Here is an 18,917-nt window from a genome sequence, read left to right as displayed (position 1 = left end):
TTTGATATACAACATAATCCGAGTATCCATTGGCTATTAGTTCAATAAGTGAATCAAATCAGCAGGTATTCATAACTTGAACTTTTACTTTTTCTATTTTTACAGGAGCAAGTAAATTGCCATTTTGTATTATCATATTCTTCCGTTTGCGTAAAGGACGATTATGCATTAAAGTAACATTTGGACAAGCTTGTAAATACTTTCCTCTTTTAGACGGAATCATTTTATCATGCTCACTAGGCTTCCTTATATTCTGTCCGCGCCAGTTTTCTTCTTCTTGCAAATATTGCTGTGAATTTTCTGAAACATCATTCATATTTTCTGATAATTCGACTACTTTTGTCGTAAAAGTAGAACAATCTACTCTTTCGGTGGCTTTGGATATTTCTGATGAAACTTCATGTATATTTAAAACCTCATTATAAGCAGCACGTTCAATTTTACATGTGGCTATAATTGAACGAATATGCTTTATGATAAATTTATCAATTCTAAGAGGTTTACTGTCGTCGCACAGTATAATGTTTTTTATTTCATTGAAATATGATTCAGATCTCGCTGAACTTGCTATAACATAATTTGTTCTGCTGCATTCAGACATTACGTTTGTCCACAAAACATAATAACGACACAATCGCATAAAATGTTTTGCGAATTCTGGAGCGTAATAGGGATTGGGTCGCATTAATGTACGCGTTTTTTCAGCTATCAATTTAGCGTTATCGTATATTTTTATTAATTGTGGACAATCAAACTCTTCATTGAGATCTGTTAATTGAGTGGGTTCTGTAGAGACATTTACATCATCGTTGCTTTCTTCATACAATTCTATTAGAAATGTTTGAATCGCGTTTAAAAGGAAAGTTTCTTGTTTTTCACAATCAGTCCCACTGTCATCACATTCACTTAAACAAACTATAAGAACGGCTGACATCATTTTTTCAAAATCTGAACTATATTTACAAGTTGTCATAAGACCAATACACCGAACATAGAAATCTTTAATACGTGGAACTTTGTCATTGAAACACTTCCACTTCGTGATCATTTTTATTATATGAGCTATATCTACACGAATGTAGCACTTTATTGCGGTCTGAATACTTTTGCCAGAAAGATGATGTAGACAGTAGTCCATATATGTTTTCAAACTACATTCATTAAAAGCTAAGGAAATACCGTTTAATAATGCAAATGAAAAATCCGTCACAGTTTCATATGGCGCAGGAGCGCCGGATCGTAGCCATTCTTTTATAAAATAAGATATGGTATTTGCATCTCTGAAAGAATATGGCAGGAGCGCCGGATCGTAGCCATTCTTTTATAAAATAAGATATGGTATTTGCATCTCTGAAAGAATATGGAAAACAGGAAATATTCTTTTTGAAGATGGGACAATAGCTTGGTATAAGAAAATTGCACTGGATTGGTCATTAGATCTTTTTAATTTGTGGACTATTGATCCAGTGGCGTCGATTGATAAAGGTACTTTAGTTTTTATAATATCTTTATATAAATTAAGCTGCATCGACGACCAGTACATACAATAAAATTTGTCCAGTGCTATTTCCCGTATTATACTTGCAAATTCTACATTATATTTTATTTTTTGTAGTGACATAAGAGGATCAGGAATCTTATATAATCCTAAATCTTTATCTTTTGCTTCTTGACGGGCTTTTCTGAGAACACTGCTACTATATAAATGGCTAGGTTCTGGATCTCCATATGCCATAACATTTGTTGCTTTATAACGCCAATTAGCAGCCTTTATAGAAAGCAATTCTTCTCCAACTTTTTGTCTTTCTAATCCTACAAGCATACGTTTGCTAACGTGGGGAATTCCTCGAGTATCTGCCGTTTTCACAGAAATTTTAATACCGTGTCCAGGAATGGGCTTTTTTAAACAATGTCCTTTAAAGGTTGCACCGCATTCTTTGCATTTGCCAATTATTTCTAGATATACTCGATTTTCACAATACAAAAATCTTTGCTCTCTTAAAAGAATATGCGCAAGGTAATTTACTTTTTTCCCAGGAAGCTTTCTGTATAACATCCGTCCAACCCTGTTTTAATACGGTATAACGACGCTTGTTGCTATATCGACCTTTATCCTTGTGTAACATCCCGCAGGAAGAAGAATAAAGAAAAAAAATCACCATTATTAATTATTAAAATATATATTTTTTTTTTTTTTGAACAAAATTCACACCACATGAATTAGTTTTCGGAAAAAAAGCTCGTCAACCATCAAGTATTAAACCGATTGATAATTTAAAAACATATCCTGATTATATCAAAAAACTAATTCAAACACTGCACAATTTACGAGAAATAGCAAAATCAAATTTATAAAAAGAAAAACACAGACAAAAACACTATTACGACAGAAAAATTCGACCAATAAACTACGAAACAGGTGAAAAAGTTATGCTATTAAACCCGCCTAGAAGAAACAAATTTGAAAAGGAATACACTGGACCATACACTATACTTCGAAACATAGAACCAAATAACATAGAATTGGCAATAGGACCCAATAAAAAGCGAATCGTTCACAAAGATGGGCTAAAGAGGGCCTATCTACCAATCAACATCATAGATCAAACATGAAGATCGATGCAAAAATCCACTAGATTCATGAACACGCGCATGCGTATTAACGAAAATCTAAAAAACCGTTGGAAGCAAGTGGAAGCACCTCATAAAGAACATTACTGTACCAAAGCTACCGGCTGCAACAGAACAAGAAAGAGCTCAAGACAATAAAAAGAAAAAAAGGAAAGAAATTGTGAAAAAGTGAAGAATTATAAAAAAAGTAAGCACTAAATAATATTAAAAGTTAAGAAATAAGTATTAAATGTCATAATAATTTGTAGAAATAAGAAAATGCGGGCACCTACAACAACTATTGATGCTCTCTGCATCACAGACAATAGCATAGCATTCCAAAACATATTTCATCCAATATCAACAAGACTGCTTCCACTGCGCTAGACGCGTACGCCCAGAGGTTCGAGGACAATGGGTGCACCAAGACACGCACCACTTTATCATAAAGGAATTCGGCGTTCAACAAACCCGATGTGTGGCGTGTAATTGGGAATACGCCGATTTTCAACCTGCCATAGCGTGCAACAAATGTCTAGTAGCCATGAGGAATATGGAACCAAACGATAAAGAAATTTTAGAACAAGGAGCGCTCTTCCCATCCGAGGACCACGAAGTCGTTTACCTAAACGACCTTTATTGGCAATAACAAAATAATCAATGCTATTAAATATATATATTTATAAATTTTCTAATAAACTATAACTCCATTTTCTGTAAAAACGCTTACTTATTCAATAAGAACCCTTAACCGCCATTATGGTCTTTCCCAAAAGAGGAAAGACAAAGAAAGAATGATAAAGAAAGAAAGAAGACGTAAAGCGCCACCTACGCAAACGCCATATTTATTTTCGAAAAATTCTAATTGCAAACATGGTTAGACGTGCCGGCAAACGCCAGCAATTAAAACGCTTAAGGAAAGCCTTAAAGAAACTCAAGGAGGTACAGGTATATTTCTTTTCAGTAATTTAATAATTTACTAATTACTCCAAATATCTTCAAAGGCTCCAATACAGCATCCTAAACAAACAGAGGGTACACCATGGAGGTTAATACCAATCGACATTCCGGAATTGAATTGGAAAACCTTCAAGAAATTAAGCAGAACAGATCCAAGAAGAAAACACGCAAAGATCATAAAATATTTTGGAAAATTGGCCGCATCCCCCCGAAACGACGAAACAAAATGCCAATGCCAGACTTGCCAAGAACTACAAACAAAAAAGTCTCTTGAGGACAAGAGACTAACACAGGGGGAAGGCTGTAACATCCCGCAGGAAGAAGAATAAAGAAAAAAAACCACCATTATTAATTATTAAAATATATATATATATATTTTTTTTTTTTTTTTTTTTTTTTTAGTTTTTATACAATCAAGGTTATAACACTTCGTTTTTTTATTATTGTAATAACACGATTCAGATCGACAATTATATTCATATTTAACAAATAAGAAAAGAATGTTGTATTTATACTTAACAAAATTTATACTTAAAAAAAAAAAATACATCGATAATTACCGCGTCGATAATTCTACCACGTCGATAAAAGATCGACGCGGGATATATAGATAGAGATAGGAGTAACGCGTAGAGAGAGATAGAAATAGAGCGCAGAATAAAGAAAGATAGCACTACGCATAGACAGAGACAGCGATACGCGCGGGGTCACGTACACTCCGGTCAAAGTCCAAACACTTCCGGTATCGAAAACGCGTATAGAAAAAACTGATACGTAAGCAAATCTCGGGTATAAATACGAGCGTGCCGCGAGGAGCCTGCCCACTTCGATTCTGATCGTAGTCCGACACGGATCTATGATACGATTACTACATAGGTTTCCAATAGCTTAGATTCTTTTGTCGGCAAGGCGGCAAAGGTTCTGCGTCAGACCCGGAGCGCTCGACCACCGGTTCGCAGCGGTTTTCATACGTGTCAGGTTCGCTACCAAGCTTAACGAGCGAGCGAAAGCCGAAGCTCCTTGGATGCGGCCTATTAGTACACTGGCTCTAGAGCGACGATACCATCCTGCAGTGTTCGCAACCAAGCTTAACGAGCGAGCGAAAGCAGAAGCTCCTTGGATGCGGCCTATCAGTGACGGCTAAGTTGCTCAGAAATCGTACTGCGGCCGAACGGGTTAGCTCCTACAGTGTCGGAACGGATCCACGCCAACTCCTCGACAATCGAACAATTTATTTGAATAAATTTTATTTTATAAATTCAAGTTATAGATTTAGAATTTTCATAATCGTATCTAGAGACGCGTTCACTAATCAATTAAATTTTTTCTTTGTATTTTATTTTAGGTCAAACTATATTGTTATTTTTCTTTGTATTTTTTTTATATACAGGGCGCACTCATTGTAACTAATATAATTAATTTTCCTTTTGTATTTCAAGAACAGGGCGCAACATTTGTACACTGATTACACTAATTACTTACATTTTTATATAACTCAAATAATTACTTACCTTTTCTTTTTATACACATATTATAAACAAACACATTACATTTTTTCTTGAATAAACACTCATTACGATTTTTGAGAAAGGAATTAACGTTGGATTTCACTCCTTTACCGCGCACCACCCGAACCTATGATCCCTTCATTATTTTGTTATTTACGAGTCGCCTCCTCATAGGGAACCGCTCTCCCTACGCGGTCGGTGCAGTAGCGTACTCGCGATAATAATTCCGGGGACGTTACACTTGTAAATAACAGAAACTGGCGCAATACTATTCCATGAAGCATCATCTATATCTAAGTCAAATAATAAATTTGGACAATTATAATTATCTTTGCAGATGCCGCTAACACTGCTACTTGTACTTTCAGTAGATCGATCATCTGAATCATCTTTCGATCTATTTACACTTATTTCATTTACATCTGTTATATTCATTTGTTGTTTTATTTTATTTAGTACGCCATTTCTGTCCTTTTGTACATGCAAAAATAAAGTATCACGTTTAATTTTATTTTCCAATAATGCGCAAAGATCATTCCAAACTTTGCTGGAGCGCGGCTTAAGTGTCCCTTTTGTGTCTTGAAAAATATCAGCTTTTGCGAGAGCATCAATAATCTCGTTTGTGGAAACAGCGGCTGCTCGTGGCATTTTTAAATACAAGAAATCAAAAGCAATTGTTGCTTAACTTAGATAAACAAATCATAAAATCAAATAGCAAAGACAACTAGTTAAAATAAATTTGCTTTTATAATGTCAAAGAACCTATTTTATTATTGCAAGACATATGGGAAGAAAAAAGAAGTTTGTTATATAACTAACTCAGTTATGCGGTTTGTTCAGAGAGCTCCGTTAGAAGACGAATGTCTCTAAAATGTAAGTTATGTAAAGATGATACGCTGTAAAACAATCGAGTGCGGCGGTGCCAGATTGCAAATGCAACAGCACGCGCTTAAAGCGTATGGAGGGGATATGGAAGAGACATGCGTATTAAGGCATATGCGTCTATAGCGGGTTCCACGAGAGAGCATAAGTCGCGCTGGTTGTAAGATGGTGGGAGAACTCATAAACGAGAGTGAATATAATATCTTATTTAAATTTAATTGCGTATGATTCTTTCAACTGGAGGGAGAAAATTCAAATGGGGTATTCGTGGTCAAATGTTTCCAAAAAGAAGATTTTGAATTTTCCAAAATTGAATTACTTGTAACTTTTAAACTAAAAGGGAGCAAACGAAAATTCCAACGGGACATTAATGGGCAAACGATGAGCAAACGTTTGCAAAAAGAAGATTTAAAAAATTTTAATATTGGGGGGCCAACGTGAAGTGGGCCCCCCACTTCATACATCGATAGAGAATAAACTATAGTTTAACGTAGTGTAATCCGTTTTTTCATATTTCTTTCCGTTTTGCCGTGGTTCGCACTCAAATTCAGCAGAAATTCGTCAAGACTGATAATATTACCCATAACTTCAATGTACGATTCTAATAAATTTTACTCGGAAAGATAAAATTCAAATGAATTACAAAGTTTACTAGATTAGTATAAATTCTATTCAGTGCATAAAATAAGTTAAAATGTTAACAACTTTTTAAATAATAGGATCTGATTGAATCGAAATACATTTAACTAAAATCTCAACTTTGCATTTGATTTAAAAAAACTGCCACAACTTGCCACATGTTTAATTATTACTGCAGGAAAGAGTGAACTTTCCTCTATCAGAATCAGGAAAAAGCGGCTGCCCCAACCTGCCACTGCTCAAAAAAATGGCGATTGAAATAAATTACACCCATCTTGGCCGCAGCACACGATGATGGAAAAGCAGTAGCAGATACGATTATTAACCAGTTAACTGCATTCGACGTGTATATTCGTCATTTGCTTGATTTTAATTATACATATATCCCGTGAGAGATTTTCAAAACTAAATCCCGCAGTTAAATAGTCAATATGTCGATATTAACTTGCCGATCCCTTCTACAGTGATTGTAATTTATTGATCGCGATGATCATTTTTCAATTATTAAATCCGTTTCTCTTACAGTTATTAACAGTTTTAAGTCAAATTTTTGTTAAATAACATAAAATATGTCTAACAAGTGAAGGATATTGAACGCGCTACACTTTATACGTGAATATTTTGACACCCTGTAGGTCAATATGATCTATATTGATACAACTTAAGTACCATAATGTAGGCAAAAACTTTCCAAAACTTCATTAAAGTATTTTCAACAGAACCGAAGTTATAGAATTTTGATCGCCGAAAGCCGTTTCGTCCCACTGTGCGCCGCACAGTGAGCAAAAAATGACTTTTTTTGTTCAAAATTGTCTGGAGTTCTCAATTTTTAACGGAATCGAATGTATGGCGACTCAAATTACTCGTAGAAAGATTTTGAAGAGAAGTAAGGCAGCTGATTTTTGAAAAAATTTCACTCCAAGAACCTATAGCCCAATTAGAGACAATGCGTAGCCGATAAACAACGAGACAGGCGATACGGTGACTAAAATTTTTTGTTTTTTTTAAAACTTTTTTGTTTGTTTTGTGTATTTTTTCGGTTTTTTATTTTTTTTTTAATTTTGTAAGAATTTTTCTGCAGGGGATAAATAATAAAATAAAAGCACAGTGTTACAATTAGATGGTTGCAAAGCTATCTCCTATTTCTTTCTTCCGATTTTGGAGCGCTGGTTGGTATTCGCTGCCACCAGTCTTGAGCGCGTTTAACGCTCACGACGATTAAAAGACGGAAAGACGAAATGTAATGTAACGTGATGTTAGATTTTATAAAAATTAGATAATTAGTCTTCCGTTGGGTTCGTCAGCGTTCTGGGACGCGTACGGGTCCCTCCTTGAAATTGTATAAGTTGGTAAGCGTGGTTTTTAAAACTAAGGTGAAGGTGACTGTTTGAAAATGAATATGACACTGTTTGGATAATGAAACTGATTTAATTAGAAAAGAAATTGAATGTATAAAGTAATAACAGAAAGATTGAATTTGAACTTGAATTGATTATAAAAATTTACTAAATTTAGAAAAATACCAGTTAGATAAAAAAAAATCGTTCTCATGAATATTGACAAGGGTAAAGATGCTTAAGATTAGTTAACAAAATAATCGGACGGAAACAACTCTTTGAAATCACAAATTGAAGCGTGTACGATATTTAACCGGACGCGTGTGCGTGTTTGACTATTTCGTTTCTTAAACTGTTAATTCAAAATTTGGTTTAATAGAAAAATGGCGGTTCTTGACCGCGAGGATAGCCCCTCAGCCTGAGACACTTATTTTTTTTTTTTTTTTTTTTCGTGGGGGAAATCTTCCAAAGACGTCCCCAGCCCCCCTGGAGAGGGGCCGAGGGTAGTGCCGGATTTTTACCGGCTAAACCCCCACGGCGACCCGCACTGGGCGTAAGAAAGGGCCCCGGGACCTCTAACGAACAACACCGGGACCTAACCACCCTTGGCGTATAGCGCCCCATCACGGGGGAGGGTGTAACCTTTGACCCCCCCCCCCCCCCCCCCCCCTAGTGCCAACTCCGCCAACGACGGGGGCCACACACGGCGCCGGCTACTCCTCGGGCCGCGTGCAATGATGACCCAGCGACTCCGCAAGAAGCCGCTGATCTGCCATGGGGCAGAGGGGCAAGCCCCGCCCCTCCTCCTGTTCCCCTGCGGGAGGTCGGAGCCTCCCACCACTACATCTAACCTGGGGGGGGGGAAGCCGGAGCTCTCCCCTGTCCCATCATCCCCACAACATCTACCTTGGGGAGAGAGCCGAAGCTCCCCCCCCTCATCCTGTTGGGGGCGGTGGGCAGGATTATCAAGGCCCACCGCCCCGTCCTCTTCCGCTTACTGTGCCGTCGGGAGGCCTTCCGCCTCTTCCTTCATGGCGATGACCTCCTCACAGAAGGAGGTCATCGCCCTCCACTGATCCTCACCGGCGAACATATTTCTTACCACGCTCGCCAGCGAGAGATCCGCCCCCAACTCGCACCGCAGGGCGTGACGAGCCCGCGCAAACACTGAACAGTGCTTCAGTGTGTGTTGCTCGGAGTCACGCCCCGTCCCGCAGTGGTGGCATATAGCCGTCGCCTCGCTACGAATCCGGCACAGGAAGTCACCGAAGCAACCATGCCCGGTGAGCACCTGTGTAGTCCGGAAGGTGATCCGACCAAAGCCGCGGTCCCGCCATTTTTTGATGACGGGCAGGACCGCCCCGACCGCTCGCTGGCCAGCGGCGCTGCTCGCGATTATCTCGCGACGCCACCGGTCCAGGGCATCTTCTCGGGCCTGGCACCTCCATTCCCGTTCGACCGTCTGCTCTGGCGGGCCTTCTCCAGCCTGACGGAGGCCGCGCAAGCGCCAGAAAATCGTGGCGCTGGCCTCCGCCTCGTACTTAAAAGGTACGAGACCCGCCAGAGTCATCGCCGCCGCGTGGGAGACCGTGCGGTATCCCCTCACGACCCTGATGGCCATCCTCATCTCCACTCGCCGCAGCACAGCTTGGCTGCGGCGAGACGCCATCAGGGCCTCAGCCCATATGGGTGACCCATATAGGGCCACACTTCGCACGATCCCCGTATAAAGGCGGCGAACCTTCTCGCTCGGCCCCGCGATATTGGGCAGCACCCGCCCAAGGGCGTTTGCTACCCCGTCTAATCGAGGGACCAGACGGTCGAAATGCCTCTCAAAGTGCCAGTGGCTGTCCAGGTGGAGGCCAAGATACTTGAATCCTTCACCCACCTGGACCCTGGTGTCACCTACCCGGATCCAAGACTGGGGAGGTGGTGCAACCCCACGCCGAGGCGAGTAAAACCACATCGCTTCGGTCTTGTGGGGCGCTATCTGCAGCCCCAGTCTCCGGACCGCAGCTGCGACGACAGCCACACCAATCTCCATAAGACGACTGGTCCTGCTCCAGTCCCGGTCGGTGTCAAACTCGTATGTGTCATCTGCAAAACACGTGATGCTGACACCGTCCGGGATCACGACCCGCAAAACTGGGTTGTACCCCACGTTCCACAGTGGGGGTCCCAAACGGGACACACCCTCGTCGACGTCCCTCCAATAGACACGTCCGTCCCGGCCCATATACATGATTGACCTATCCCGCAGGTAAGCCCCGATCATCCGTCTCAGTACAGCCTGAGACACTCTCATAACCCCGAAGGCTGGACCAAGGTGTCCCTCTTTGAAACAAACAAACGAAATAATCACACTGCGATAATATTCGATATTATAAGTTTGTAATACCTCGATTGGAGGGACGATCTGACATGAGACACTCTCGTAACCCCGGAAGGCTGGACCAGATCGCCCGTTTTGCCAAGTGGAAACCGTCGTGTTTGAGAAATGTAATAAGATCGACTTACCAAATCGCTGTTTTAAAATACAACATAATATATTTGCTTGCTAGGTCTTTCTGTGTTCGCCTGATGATTTCTGGAACACCAAAGAACGGTAAAATTTTTGCCGATCACGCACTTGTCGCGGCGAAAATTGAACCAAACGAACGAGAACGTCGACGAGAGACAGACACGAATGGACGAGTTACGAGATTAATATAATTTATTATTACGCGAATGAAGCTAATACGATGATTACGCGAGCAACGATTTAAAAGAAAAGAAAAAGATAGATTATTTGGGTAAAAGGAAAGTTTTACGTGCGCGTCTATGAGTCCTTATTTTGAATTCGGAAAATTTCACTCGCACGACACTCTGACTCGCTGTACGGAGGACTTTGCCGCAGAGAAAATATCGCGAAGTTCACAAATAACTCTGTCTCTCGGACATACGGACTCCCGATCACGTACTTACGATTGATCGATCAAGAGAGACAAATTTCGTGCTGATCGATGCCTGAAGGGCTCGTCGCGCGATCGTCGTCCTTGGAGGGGACGGTTTGACGAATCGGGGTACGTTTACGGCGTTTATGTTGGAGCGTCGATAAACGATAAAAGCGTCGATCATAGCAATGTGAAGTTGTCTTATTATCAGAGCTCTACTATAAACAAACCAGAGATAATTTTTCGCAGCTATGATCGACGCTCTTATTGTTTATCGACGCTCCAACATAAACGTACCCTAAGACGCTCGAGCTAGACGAAGTTCTTTCATCCCTTTCTTTGGTGTTCCCTTCTCTTTCCTATTTCGTCGCCATTATCGCTCAACGGTTTCCAGAAACTACGCAGTATATTTCTATTCGAAAATTATAATTATTGTAACGCGGTGAAATAATGATCATTTATCAGATTGAAACCATTAATTAAAACGAAACATGTAGTCTTTCAATGATAATGCCGACACCTGTATAGTTTTACTTTAACAAAGGATCAAAATTATTCGCCTTTCGTTTGCAATGAAAGTTATTAAAAAATTATGATAATTTGACAATAGACGATGCGATTTCGGTGACTGCAATGCCGTAACAATTCATGCATTCCATTGGATCTTAATGCATTTTGTTAGGTGGATTCGACATTCGCTTTCTAATGAATTTGAACAATTTCAGTCCAACGAACATTCCTTCGAAAACGTTCCTTTATTCAAATTTGCCGTTAGATCCTTCCGCCAGGCAATTTCTCGGAATTCTCGATACAATAGTGTTTATTGCCTTAAACGACCCTTGATTTCGAACGGCGTTCGAACGTTCGCGACGTTCGCTTTCGTAAGGGTTCTCATTCCTTTCTCTTATTGTCTAAATACATTTGCATTCATCCACTCTTTCATACTATCATTTCTTTGGTTATTCGTTCATATAACAATGATCCTTGTTGGACCGGCTGACGCTTTGTGCAAAAGAGAGAGAAAGAGCGCTCTACGAAAGAAGTTATTACGGTTTTCCCGTTTCTGCGCAGTTAACCGGGGAAATTCCCGTAATGCGAAGCACTGGCTAACTGCGTAGCGCTGGTGTAAACGCTAGTGTCTCTATCTCTTTTGAGCGGACTCGAGTTTTTGTGCGGTGTCATATTCTATTGCTGTTACTATGGTTGAGCAACGATAGTTTCAAGGAGGGTTACGAATACTATTGAAAAGAAGGAAATAGAAACGACCTTTCCTCGTGTACCTCGCATGAGAAATTCTCGCAACCCCGGAGGGCTTGACAAGATACACGAGGTCAGGATAGAGCAGTTAAAGAAAGAAAAGCTATAGAAGAAGTCAAAAATAGAGAAGCAATAAACGCAAACTCTCCCTTGTACATGAATGCTTGACAAGGATGCACAAGGTCGAGGAGGAATAGAAAAGATTGGCGGAAAAGAGAAACACCTCCCTCACGCCCCTTACAGTGAGAAATTCTCGTAACCCAAAAGGGCTTGATAAGGGACGGAAGGCGGATAAATTTCAATTTTCCGCCGAGGCGTAATATTTCTCATATTTATAATAACAAAGTATCTCAAAAATCTATGAGATGGAATATTAGGTCATAGAACACAGATTGGAAATAGAAGATAGAACGCAGACTTAAAATAAGAGGTAGAACCTAGACTTGGAATACAATATACCACGAAAGGTGAAACGCGATAAAAAATGTGTGGAACGCATCGTCTCATGGATTAATTGGGCTATAGGTTCTTGGGGTGAAATTTTTTCAAAAATCGGCTTCCCTACTTCTCCTCAAAATCTTTCTACGAGTGATTTGAGCCGCCATACGTTCGATTCCGTTAAAAATTGAGAACTCCAGACAATTTTGAACAAAAAAAGTCATTTTTTGCCCACTGTGCGCCGGTAGATATGTTGTGTTTTCCCGCGAAGTTTTCGCGCCGTTTTACGGAAAGCAGCTTGCTCGTTGTCCCGGTAGGTTTAAGGAGCGGGGCACTTGAATTACAGTTGTACGCGACGAAAGTCACGATCGTTTTCTTGTTCGTGTTTGTACTACCAATTTCTGTGGTTGGTAGAAATAAATACTCTCGCTTGTGAACTTGAGTGTGTGGATTTCACTTTTATTTATTTATTATCCCTGTCAAACTGCAATCTTCAACATCTCGCAAACCGTTGTAACGCGAGTCATAACATTACAGACTAAAATATTCGAAAACGTACTGTGATGCCCGCTCATTCTAATTCCTCAAAATTTTGTGCAGAAATTGAAGCATTACTTAAATATAGGCAGTTAAAGATTGACGTTGCGTCGAAAACAGATTTGCGGAAAACATTTTCTTTAACGTTCCAAATAATATCATAAACGATAAATACTATACTCTACTAACTATTGTATAACTTATTTCTTATTAAGTTTTTCATTAAATATATAAAATATTTATACTTTATAATATTGCAATAATTGTAATTTCTATTATGTTTTAGGAAATGTGAAAGTAGCCAAGTCTTCGTCAAAGATCATCATACACATTGTATAAATAACTGTCGCCCTATTACTATGTGTGGTGATGTCGTGGTTCCTGAAAATCATCTTGACGTAAGAAAATATTAATTCACTTTATTTACTAAAATTATAACAAAGAAAGATGGTAATTTAATTCCTTTTATTAAGCAATCATTTCCATTAGACTTAAAAGCACGTGGACAGTTACGGTCTTTTGTTATAAGCTTTAAGGGGGTAGACACGGGTAATAATAGCGCGTTGACATTACCGGCAAAAATGGGCATAAACATGGGTTTACGCGCTTCCGTTATTCGTCCTTGTATGAGAACATTTAGGGCTGGGTGAGGGCTTATTCGAAAGAGGAAGGTCCAATGCACACCGCTCAACTCATGTTTCAGTGGGATTATGTTGATGTTTAGTAATATAAGCGTCCAAAGAAGAGGTAAAAAATCGAAAAAATGCATTCGCGGAATCGAAGCATTTTTAGGCCACTAAAAGAGTGCTGTGATTGAAATCATGAGTTGAGCGGTCTAGCCACGACCCTTACCTGTAAATTAAGATCTATTTTGTCTTCATTTGTTGCAAAATAAGGACGAATAACGGATGCCCGTAAAAGCATTCTCGCAGACCAGTTCCGCCATTTTGTGGATAATACAGATCAAGTCATGTGACAAATTCAGTTCAGCTAGTGGTTAGAAGGTGGCGTATAAGGAGAACGTCTGCTAACGTGTAATCATGACAAAAGACAATATCTTTACAGTAAATTTGTAAAAAGTCAATAGAAAATAGATGAACAAACTTAGATATGCACAAATATAATTAAATAGAAATATTATTCTTCTGTAAAAAACGCGATATAATACTTCTTGCCAATTTAGAAAACAAATTTGTTTGGAATATGTATTTATTTTACTTATTTTACTTTATGTTTGTTATTAAATACACCTATATATTAAAAAATTATGTACTAATAATATTATATTTACTTATAATTAGGGTATGGGTATAATCTACAATAAACAAACCATAGTATTTTTTTATTTAATAAGTATTTTTATTTTTTTTATTTAAAAATGATTGTTGTTTGATTTTTTCCATGTCCTCCCCATTTTCCTCTTCCTCTTCCTCTACGTTCTCCGCCTCTTCCACCTCTGCTTTCTCTACCATCTCCTCTGCCTCTTCCCCCTCTTGCCGCTCTGCTGTATTTTAATTTCTTGATCTCTTTTTTCATATCAGAGATCTGTAAGATTTAACATAAACATAATTATTGTAGTATAATCATATGGGTGTTGATTCCACGCTGAGAAATCGGAATTATATGTATACAGTAAAACCTGGATAAATTCAACGAAAGAATGCTTGGATAAATGAAACATCGCTATCCCCTCCACTTGGGGGGATCCCCCTAGGCGAACCGAGCCGCTCGACGAGGAAACCGTGTAATATGATCCGACCGTAATATCCGTGTGACTAATACTAATTCAACGATAAAACTTTTTTATTTTTAACTTTTTCTCAATGAAACTGTTACTAATGCATTTGTGAGATTTTTCTGATTAAAATGATACCAAACTCGATATAGGTTGAATTATATTTATAAACAATAGTAATAGAATAAACAACATAGAATTGAGACCACGACTGAATATAAATGATGTCGGCTGAATACAAAAGATGTGTACGGACACAGAATCGGCATGTCGGCTGCAAAGAAAACATGTGTACGGACTCAGAATCGACACCTCGCTTGGATAAATGAAACATTAAATGCCCAGAATCGACTCCTTGCTTGAATAAATGAAACATTAAATGCCCGGAATCGACTCCTCGCTTGAATAAATGAAACATTAAATGCCCAGAATCGACTCCTCGCTAGGATAAATGAAACCTTTGAAACCAAAGCCGACACCGCGACTGGTTTGGATTTCGATCTCTCTTGCTTTTCGCCAATTTATAACATCCATTTTAGCAAGTAATTATAATTGAAACTATATCGTGTTTGGTACCACTTTACTCACAAAGATCTCACCAATGCGCTAGTAAAAGTTTCACTCAAAAAAAGTCAAAAATAAAAAAGTTTTTTGATTCAATTAGTATTAGTCACACCGATACGTTTCGGCTCTTTCCTTTGATTTCGGACCTCTCTCTTTCCACCACTGTCTGTCCCTTTCTACGTTCACGCTTGGCTGGTCGTCGCGTGTCATCCGAGCTTCGATACCGTGCTTAGGTAAACGCAACCACTGGGTCCCAATCTTGGTTGAATTTATCCAGGTTTTACTGTATACAGTAATGCTTCGAAATAAGCAAGTGGTCTCTGCTTCGAAATAAGCAAGTCGCTATCCCCTCTTCTTTGTTTGAAGTCGCCCGCAAAGTGAGAGGTACGAGAAACGAGTGAGAGGTCCATCAAAGCGCGAAGCCGATGTTTAGGGTAATAAATTTCACGCTCGACTGAGCAGTGACATCGGTTAGTAGAAGAAGGATGGAATATATATAATGCTTTCTCAGTCTGGTATATTTGCTTCGAAATAAAGCATAGTGCGAGAATGAGAGGGCATGTTATATTCTATCCTTGTCCAAAAAATAACATCGCTGCTCGGCCGATCATTTTATGATTTGCCGCTACCTCGGATCAGTGATGCCAGAACCGTGGGACGTGGGACAAATCTTTACCCTCTCCACGACGTCCCACGACGTCCCAGTGACTCCCCTACCGCAGTTGTTTCATCTAACACAAGCGCGTTGTCCCACGTGTCCGTGTGAGCTCTCTGCGGGTTTGGCAGAGTTCGGCTGCTCTCGTCATTTCTACGTTATCGGCTCGATACTCAAGCCGCTAAAGCACGTGGCAGCAGCATCGACGAATCGACAAAATAATATAATTTCGTGCATGGCAATATGGCTGAATTAAGAAACCAGGAGAATAAGTTCGAATCCCGATTTTACGGTTTCAGTTCTGATTCTTAATGCATTAACGTTTTTTTAATACATAAAAATACATTTTTAATACATTAATACTATGAAATACATTAACTTGGAAAGCAGTTAAAAAAAGGAGTTGAACTGCATCTTTCTTTGATATTTTTTTTAATATTTAAGTTTTATATATATACATATGTATGTACGTACATATGATAAAAGTACGTGATACAGAAGTAATTTCTTCAATTAGATATTACTGTTATTCTAACTATTACAATACGTAAATTCGAAAACATACGAGGAAAATTGGTTAGGTTAAATTGTAAGGATATAAAGAAATTTCAATCTTTAACGGTTTGTCAGTTTTATTTCTTATTCCTTACAACTATTATAATTTTATTCTCTGAATGGTCATTATAATGAAAGATGGATTAGATACAATTTGATTCCTCATTTAATTTGTTATATACATATCAGGTTTCTTGCAAGTATGGTACCTGGTCCACGCTTACACGATATTGCATATTTTACTTTCCTATAATACAACAAGGAAACAAAACTATAATATAGTGATTACCATAATACAATAGAAAATGTTAAGCTTGGTATAAACCTTGTTTTTTTTGTGTACTTAATCTGCAGTTACGCTTCGTTGCTTTATAATGACAGATTTTTCTTTTAAATGAAACTTCCACTAGCGTATTGATGAAATTTTTCGATTAAAACAAGATGAAACACGACATAATTTGAATTATAGTTACTTTATATATTTGCATTAGGTTTTAAATAAATAAGTAAATATAATGCAAATTATGTCGTGTTTGGTCTTATTTTAATCAGAAGAACCTTCCAATTACATTGGTAAAAGTTTCATTTAGCAAAAATGAAAAATAAAAAAGTTATGGTTAAATTAATATTGTCTCACTCAAATGTTTTTTCTCGGGCCCTTTAATTCTCGGACCTCTTTCTCTTTCGCTATTTGTCTTTTTCTACGTTCGCCAGCATTCAAGAACTGGCTCGAGCTGTGTCGTTCTGCCAGCCTCGCACACTTTTAGGAGAATCGGGAAAATCCAGCATAATAACACGTCTATGCTGAAAGAATATACTAACTTATCTGTTTAATAAAATTTTAATAAATCTGGCAATAGATTTATTTTCTGACTGCTTTTCTTAAGTAATCAGAATTTCACCATTCTCCTGTACAGATCGTGTGTAGCAGTTTGTAGCAAACTCAACATATTTTCGATATTATGTAGAATACACAATCGATCGACAAATATTAAAAATCCAGGATATTTTGTGCCGCTTTTTGTATGTCAAGGGCCATCGAAATGAAATAAATGACCAACAATGAATAGTATAATATATGTGATCGCTGTTCATCTATTTCCTTTCTACGATGTACAGGATTGCCTCGAAATAAGCAAGTGGCTCGAGACCTAACAGTTGCTTATTTCGAAGCAGAGACCACTTGCTTATTTCGAGGCAATCCTGTATTTCTTCCTCAAGAGACGGTTTCCTAACAATTTACAGTACAGTAAAATCTGGATATACATATGCAAGAGAGATGGGATCCAAGCGTGGTGTCGAATCGCGGGTTACGCGCAACGCCAGCCAAGCGTGAACGTAGAAAGCGACAGGCAGTGGAGGAGAGAGAGAGGTCAAATGATCAAACGAAAGAGCCGAAACATATCGGTGTGACTAATACTAATTCAGTTATAAAACATTTTTATTTTTGACTTTTTTTAAATGAAATTTTTACTGGCGTATTGGCCAGATTTTTCTGATTAAAATGATACCAAACACGATATAGTTTGAATTGTAATTACTTGCTAAAATTGATGTTAAAAGTAGACGAAAAGTCAGAGAGATCGAATCAAAACATTGCATATGCATATCCGAGCGAGGTGTCGAAGTTTGATCGGACGTCTTGCATTATATGTACCCAGATTTTACTGTACTGTAAATTGTTAGGAAACCGTCTCTTGTGGAAGAAATACATCGTAGAAAGGAAATAGATGAACAGCGATCACCTTTATTATAATATTCATTGTTGATCATTTATTTCATTTCGATGGCCCTTGACATATAAAAAACGGCACAAAATATCCTGGATTTTTAGTATTTTTCGATCGGTTGTGTATTAGACATAATATCGAAAACATGTTGAGTTTGCTACAAACTGCTACACCCGATCCGTACAGGAGACTGGTAAAATGCTGATTACTTAAGAAAAGCAGCCCGAAAATAAATCTGTTGTCAGATTTATTAAAATTTTTTTAGACAGATAACTTAGTATATTCTTTCAGCATAGAATGTGTTATTATGCTGGATTTTCCCGATTCTCCTGAAAGTGTGCGAGGCTGGCAGAACGACACAGCTCGAGCGAGTTCTTGAATGCTGGCGAACGTAGAAAAAGACAAATAGCGAAAGAGAAAGAGGTCCGAGAATTAAAGGGCCCGAGAAAAAACATTTGAGTGAGACAATATTAATTTAACCATAACTTTTTTATTTTTCATTTTTGCTAAATGAAACTTTTACCAATGTAATTGGAAGGTTCTTCTGATTAAAATAAGACCAAACACGACATAATTT

The 18,917-nt window shown here is 38.5% G+C and overlaps 1 protein-coding gene across 3 annotated transcripts in view; it reads left to right on the top strand.

The window, feature by feature from the left end:
- Positions 1-18,917, top strand: part of Invadolysin (leishmanolysin-like peptidase, invadolysin) — a 1,079,802-nt gene that overhangs the window by 783,065 nt on the left and 277,820 nt on the right. For all 3 annotated transcript variants that reach the window (XM_076690814.1, XM_076690812.1, XM_076690813.1), the window contains exon 6: positions 13,388-13,499. In XM_076690814.1, the coding sequence (XP_076546929.1) occupies positions 13,388-13,499 (112 nt within the window). The remainder of the gene's footprint in view (positions 1-13,387; positions 13,500-18,917) is intronic.

The sequence above is a fragment of the Osmia lignaria genome, chromosome 11 (genome assembly GCF_051020975.1).
Source record: "Osmia lignaria lignaria isolate PbOS001 chromosome 11, iyOsmLign1, whole genome shotgun sequence".
Taxonomy (NCBI): domain Eukaryota; kingdom Metazoa; phylum Arthropoda; class Insecta; order Hymenoptera; family Megachilidae; genus Osmia; species Osmia lignaria.
The sequence above is the reverse complement of the archived record's forward strand: the minus strand, read 5'-3'. Positions and strand labels throughout refer to the sequence as shown.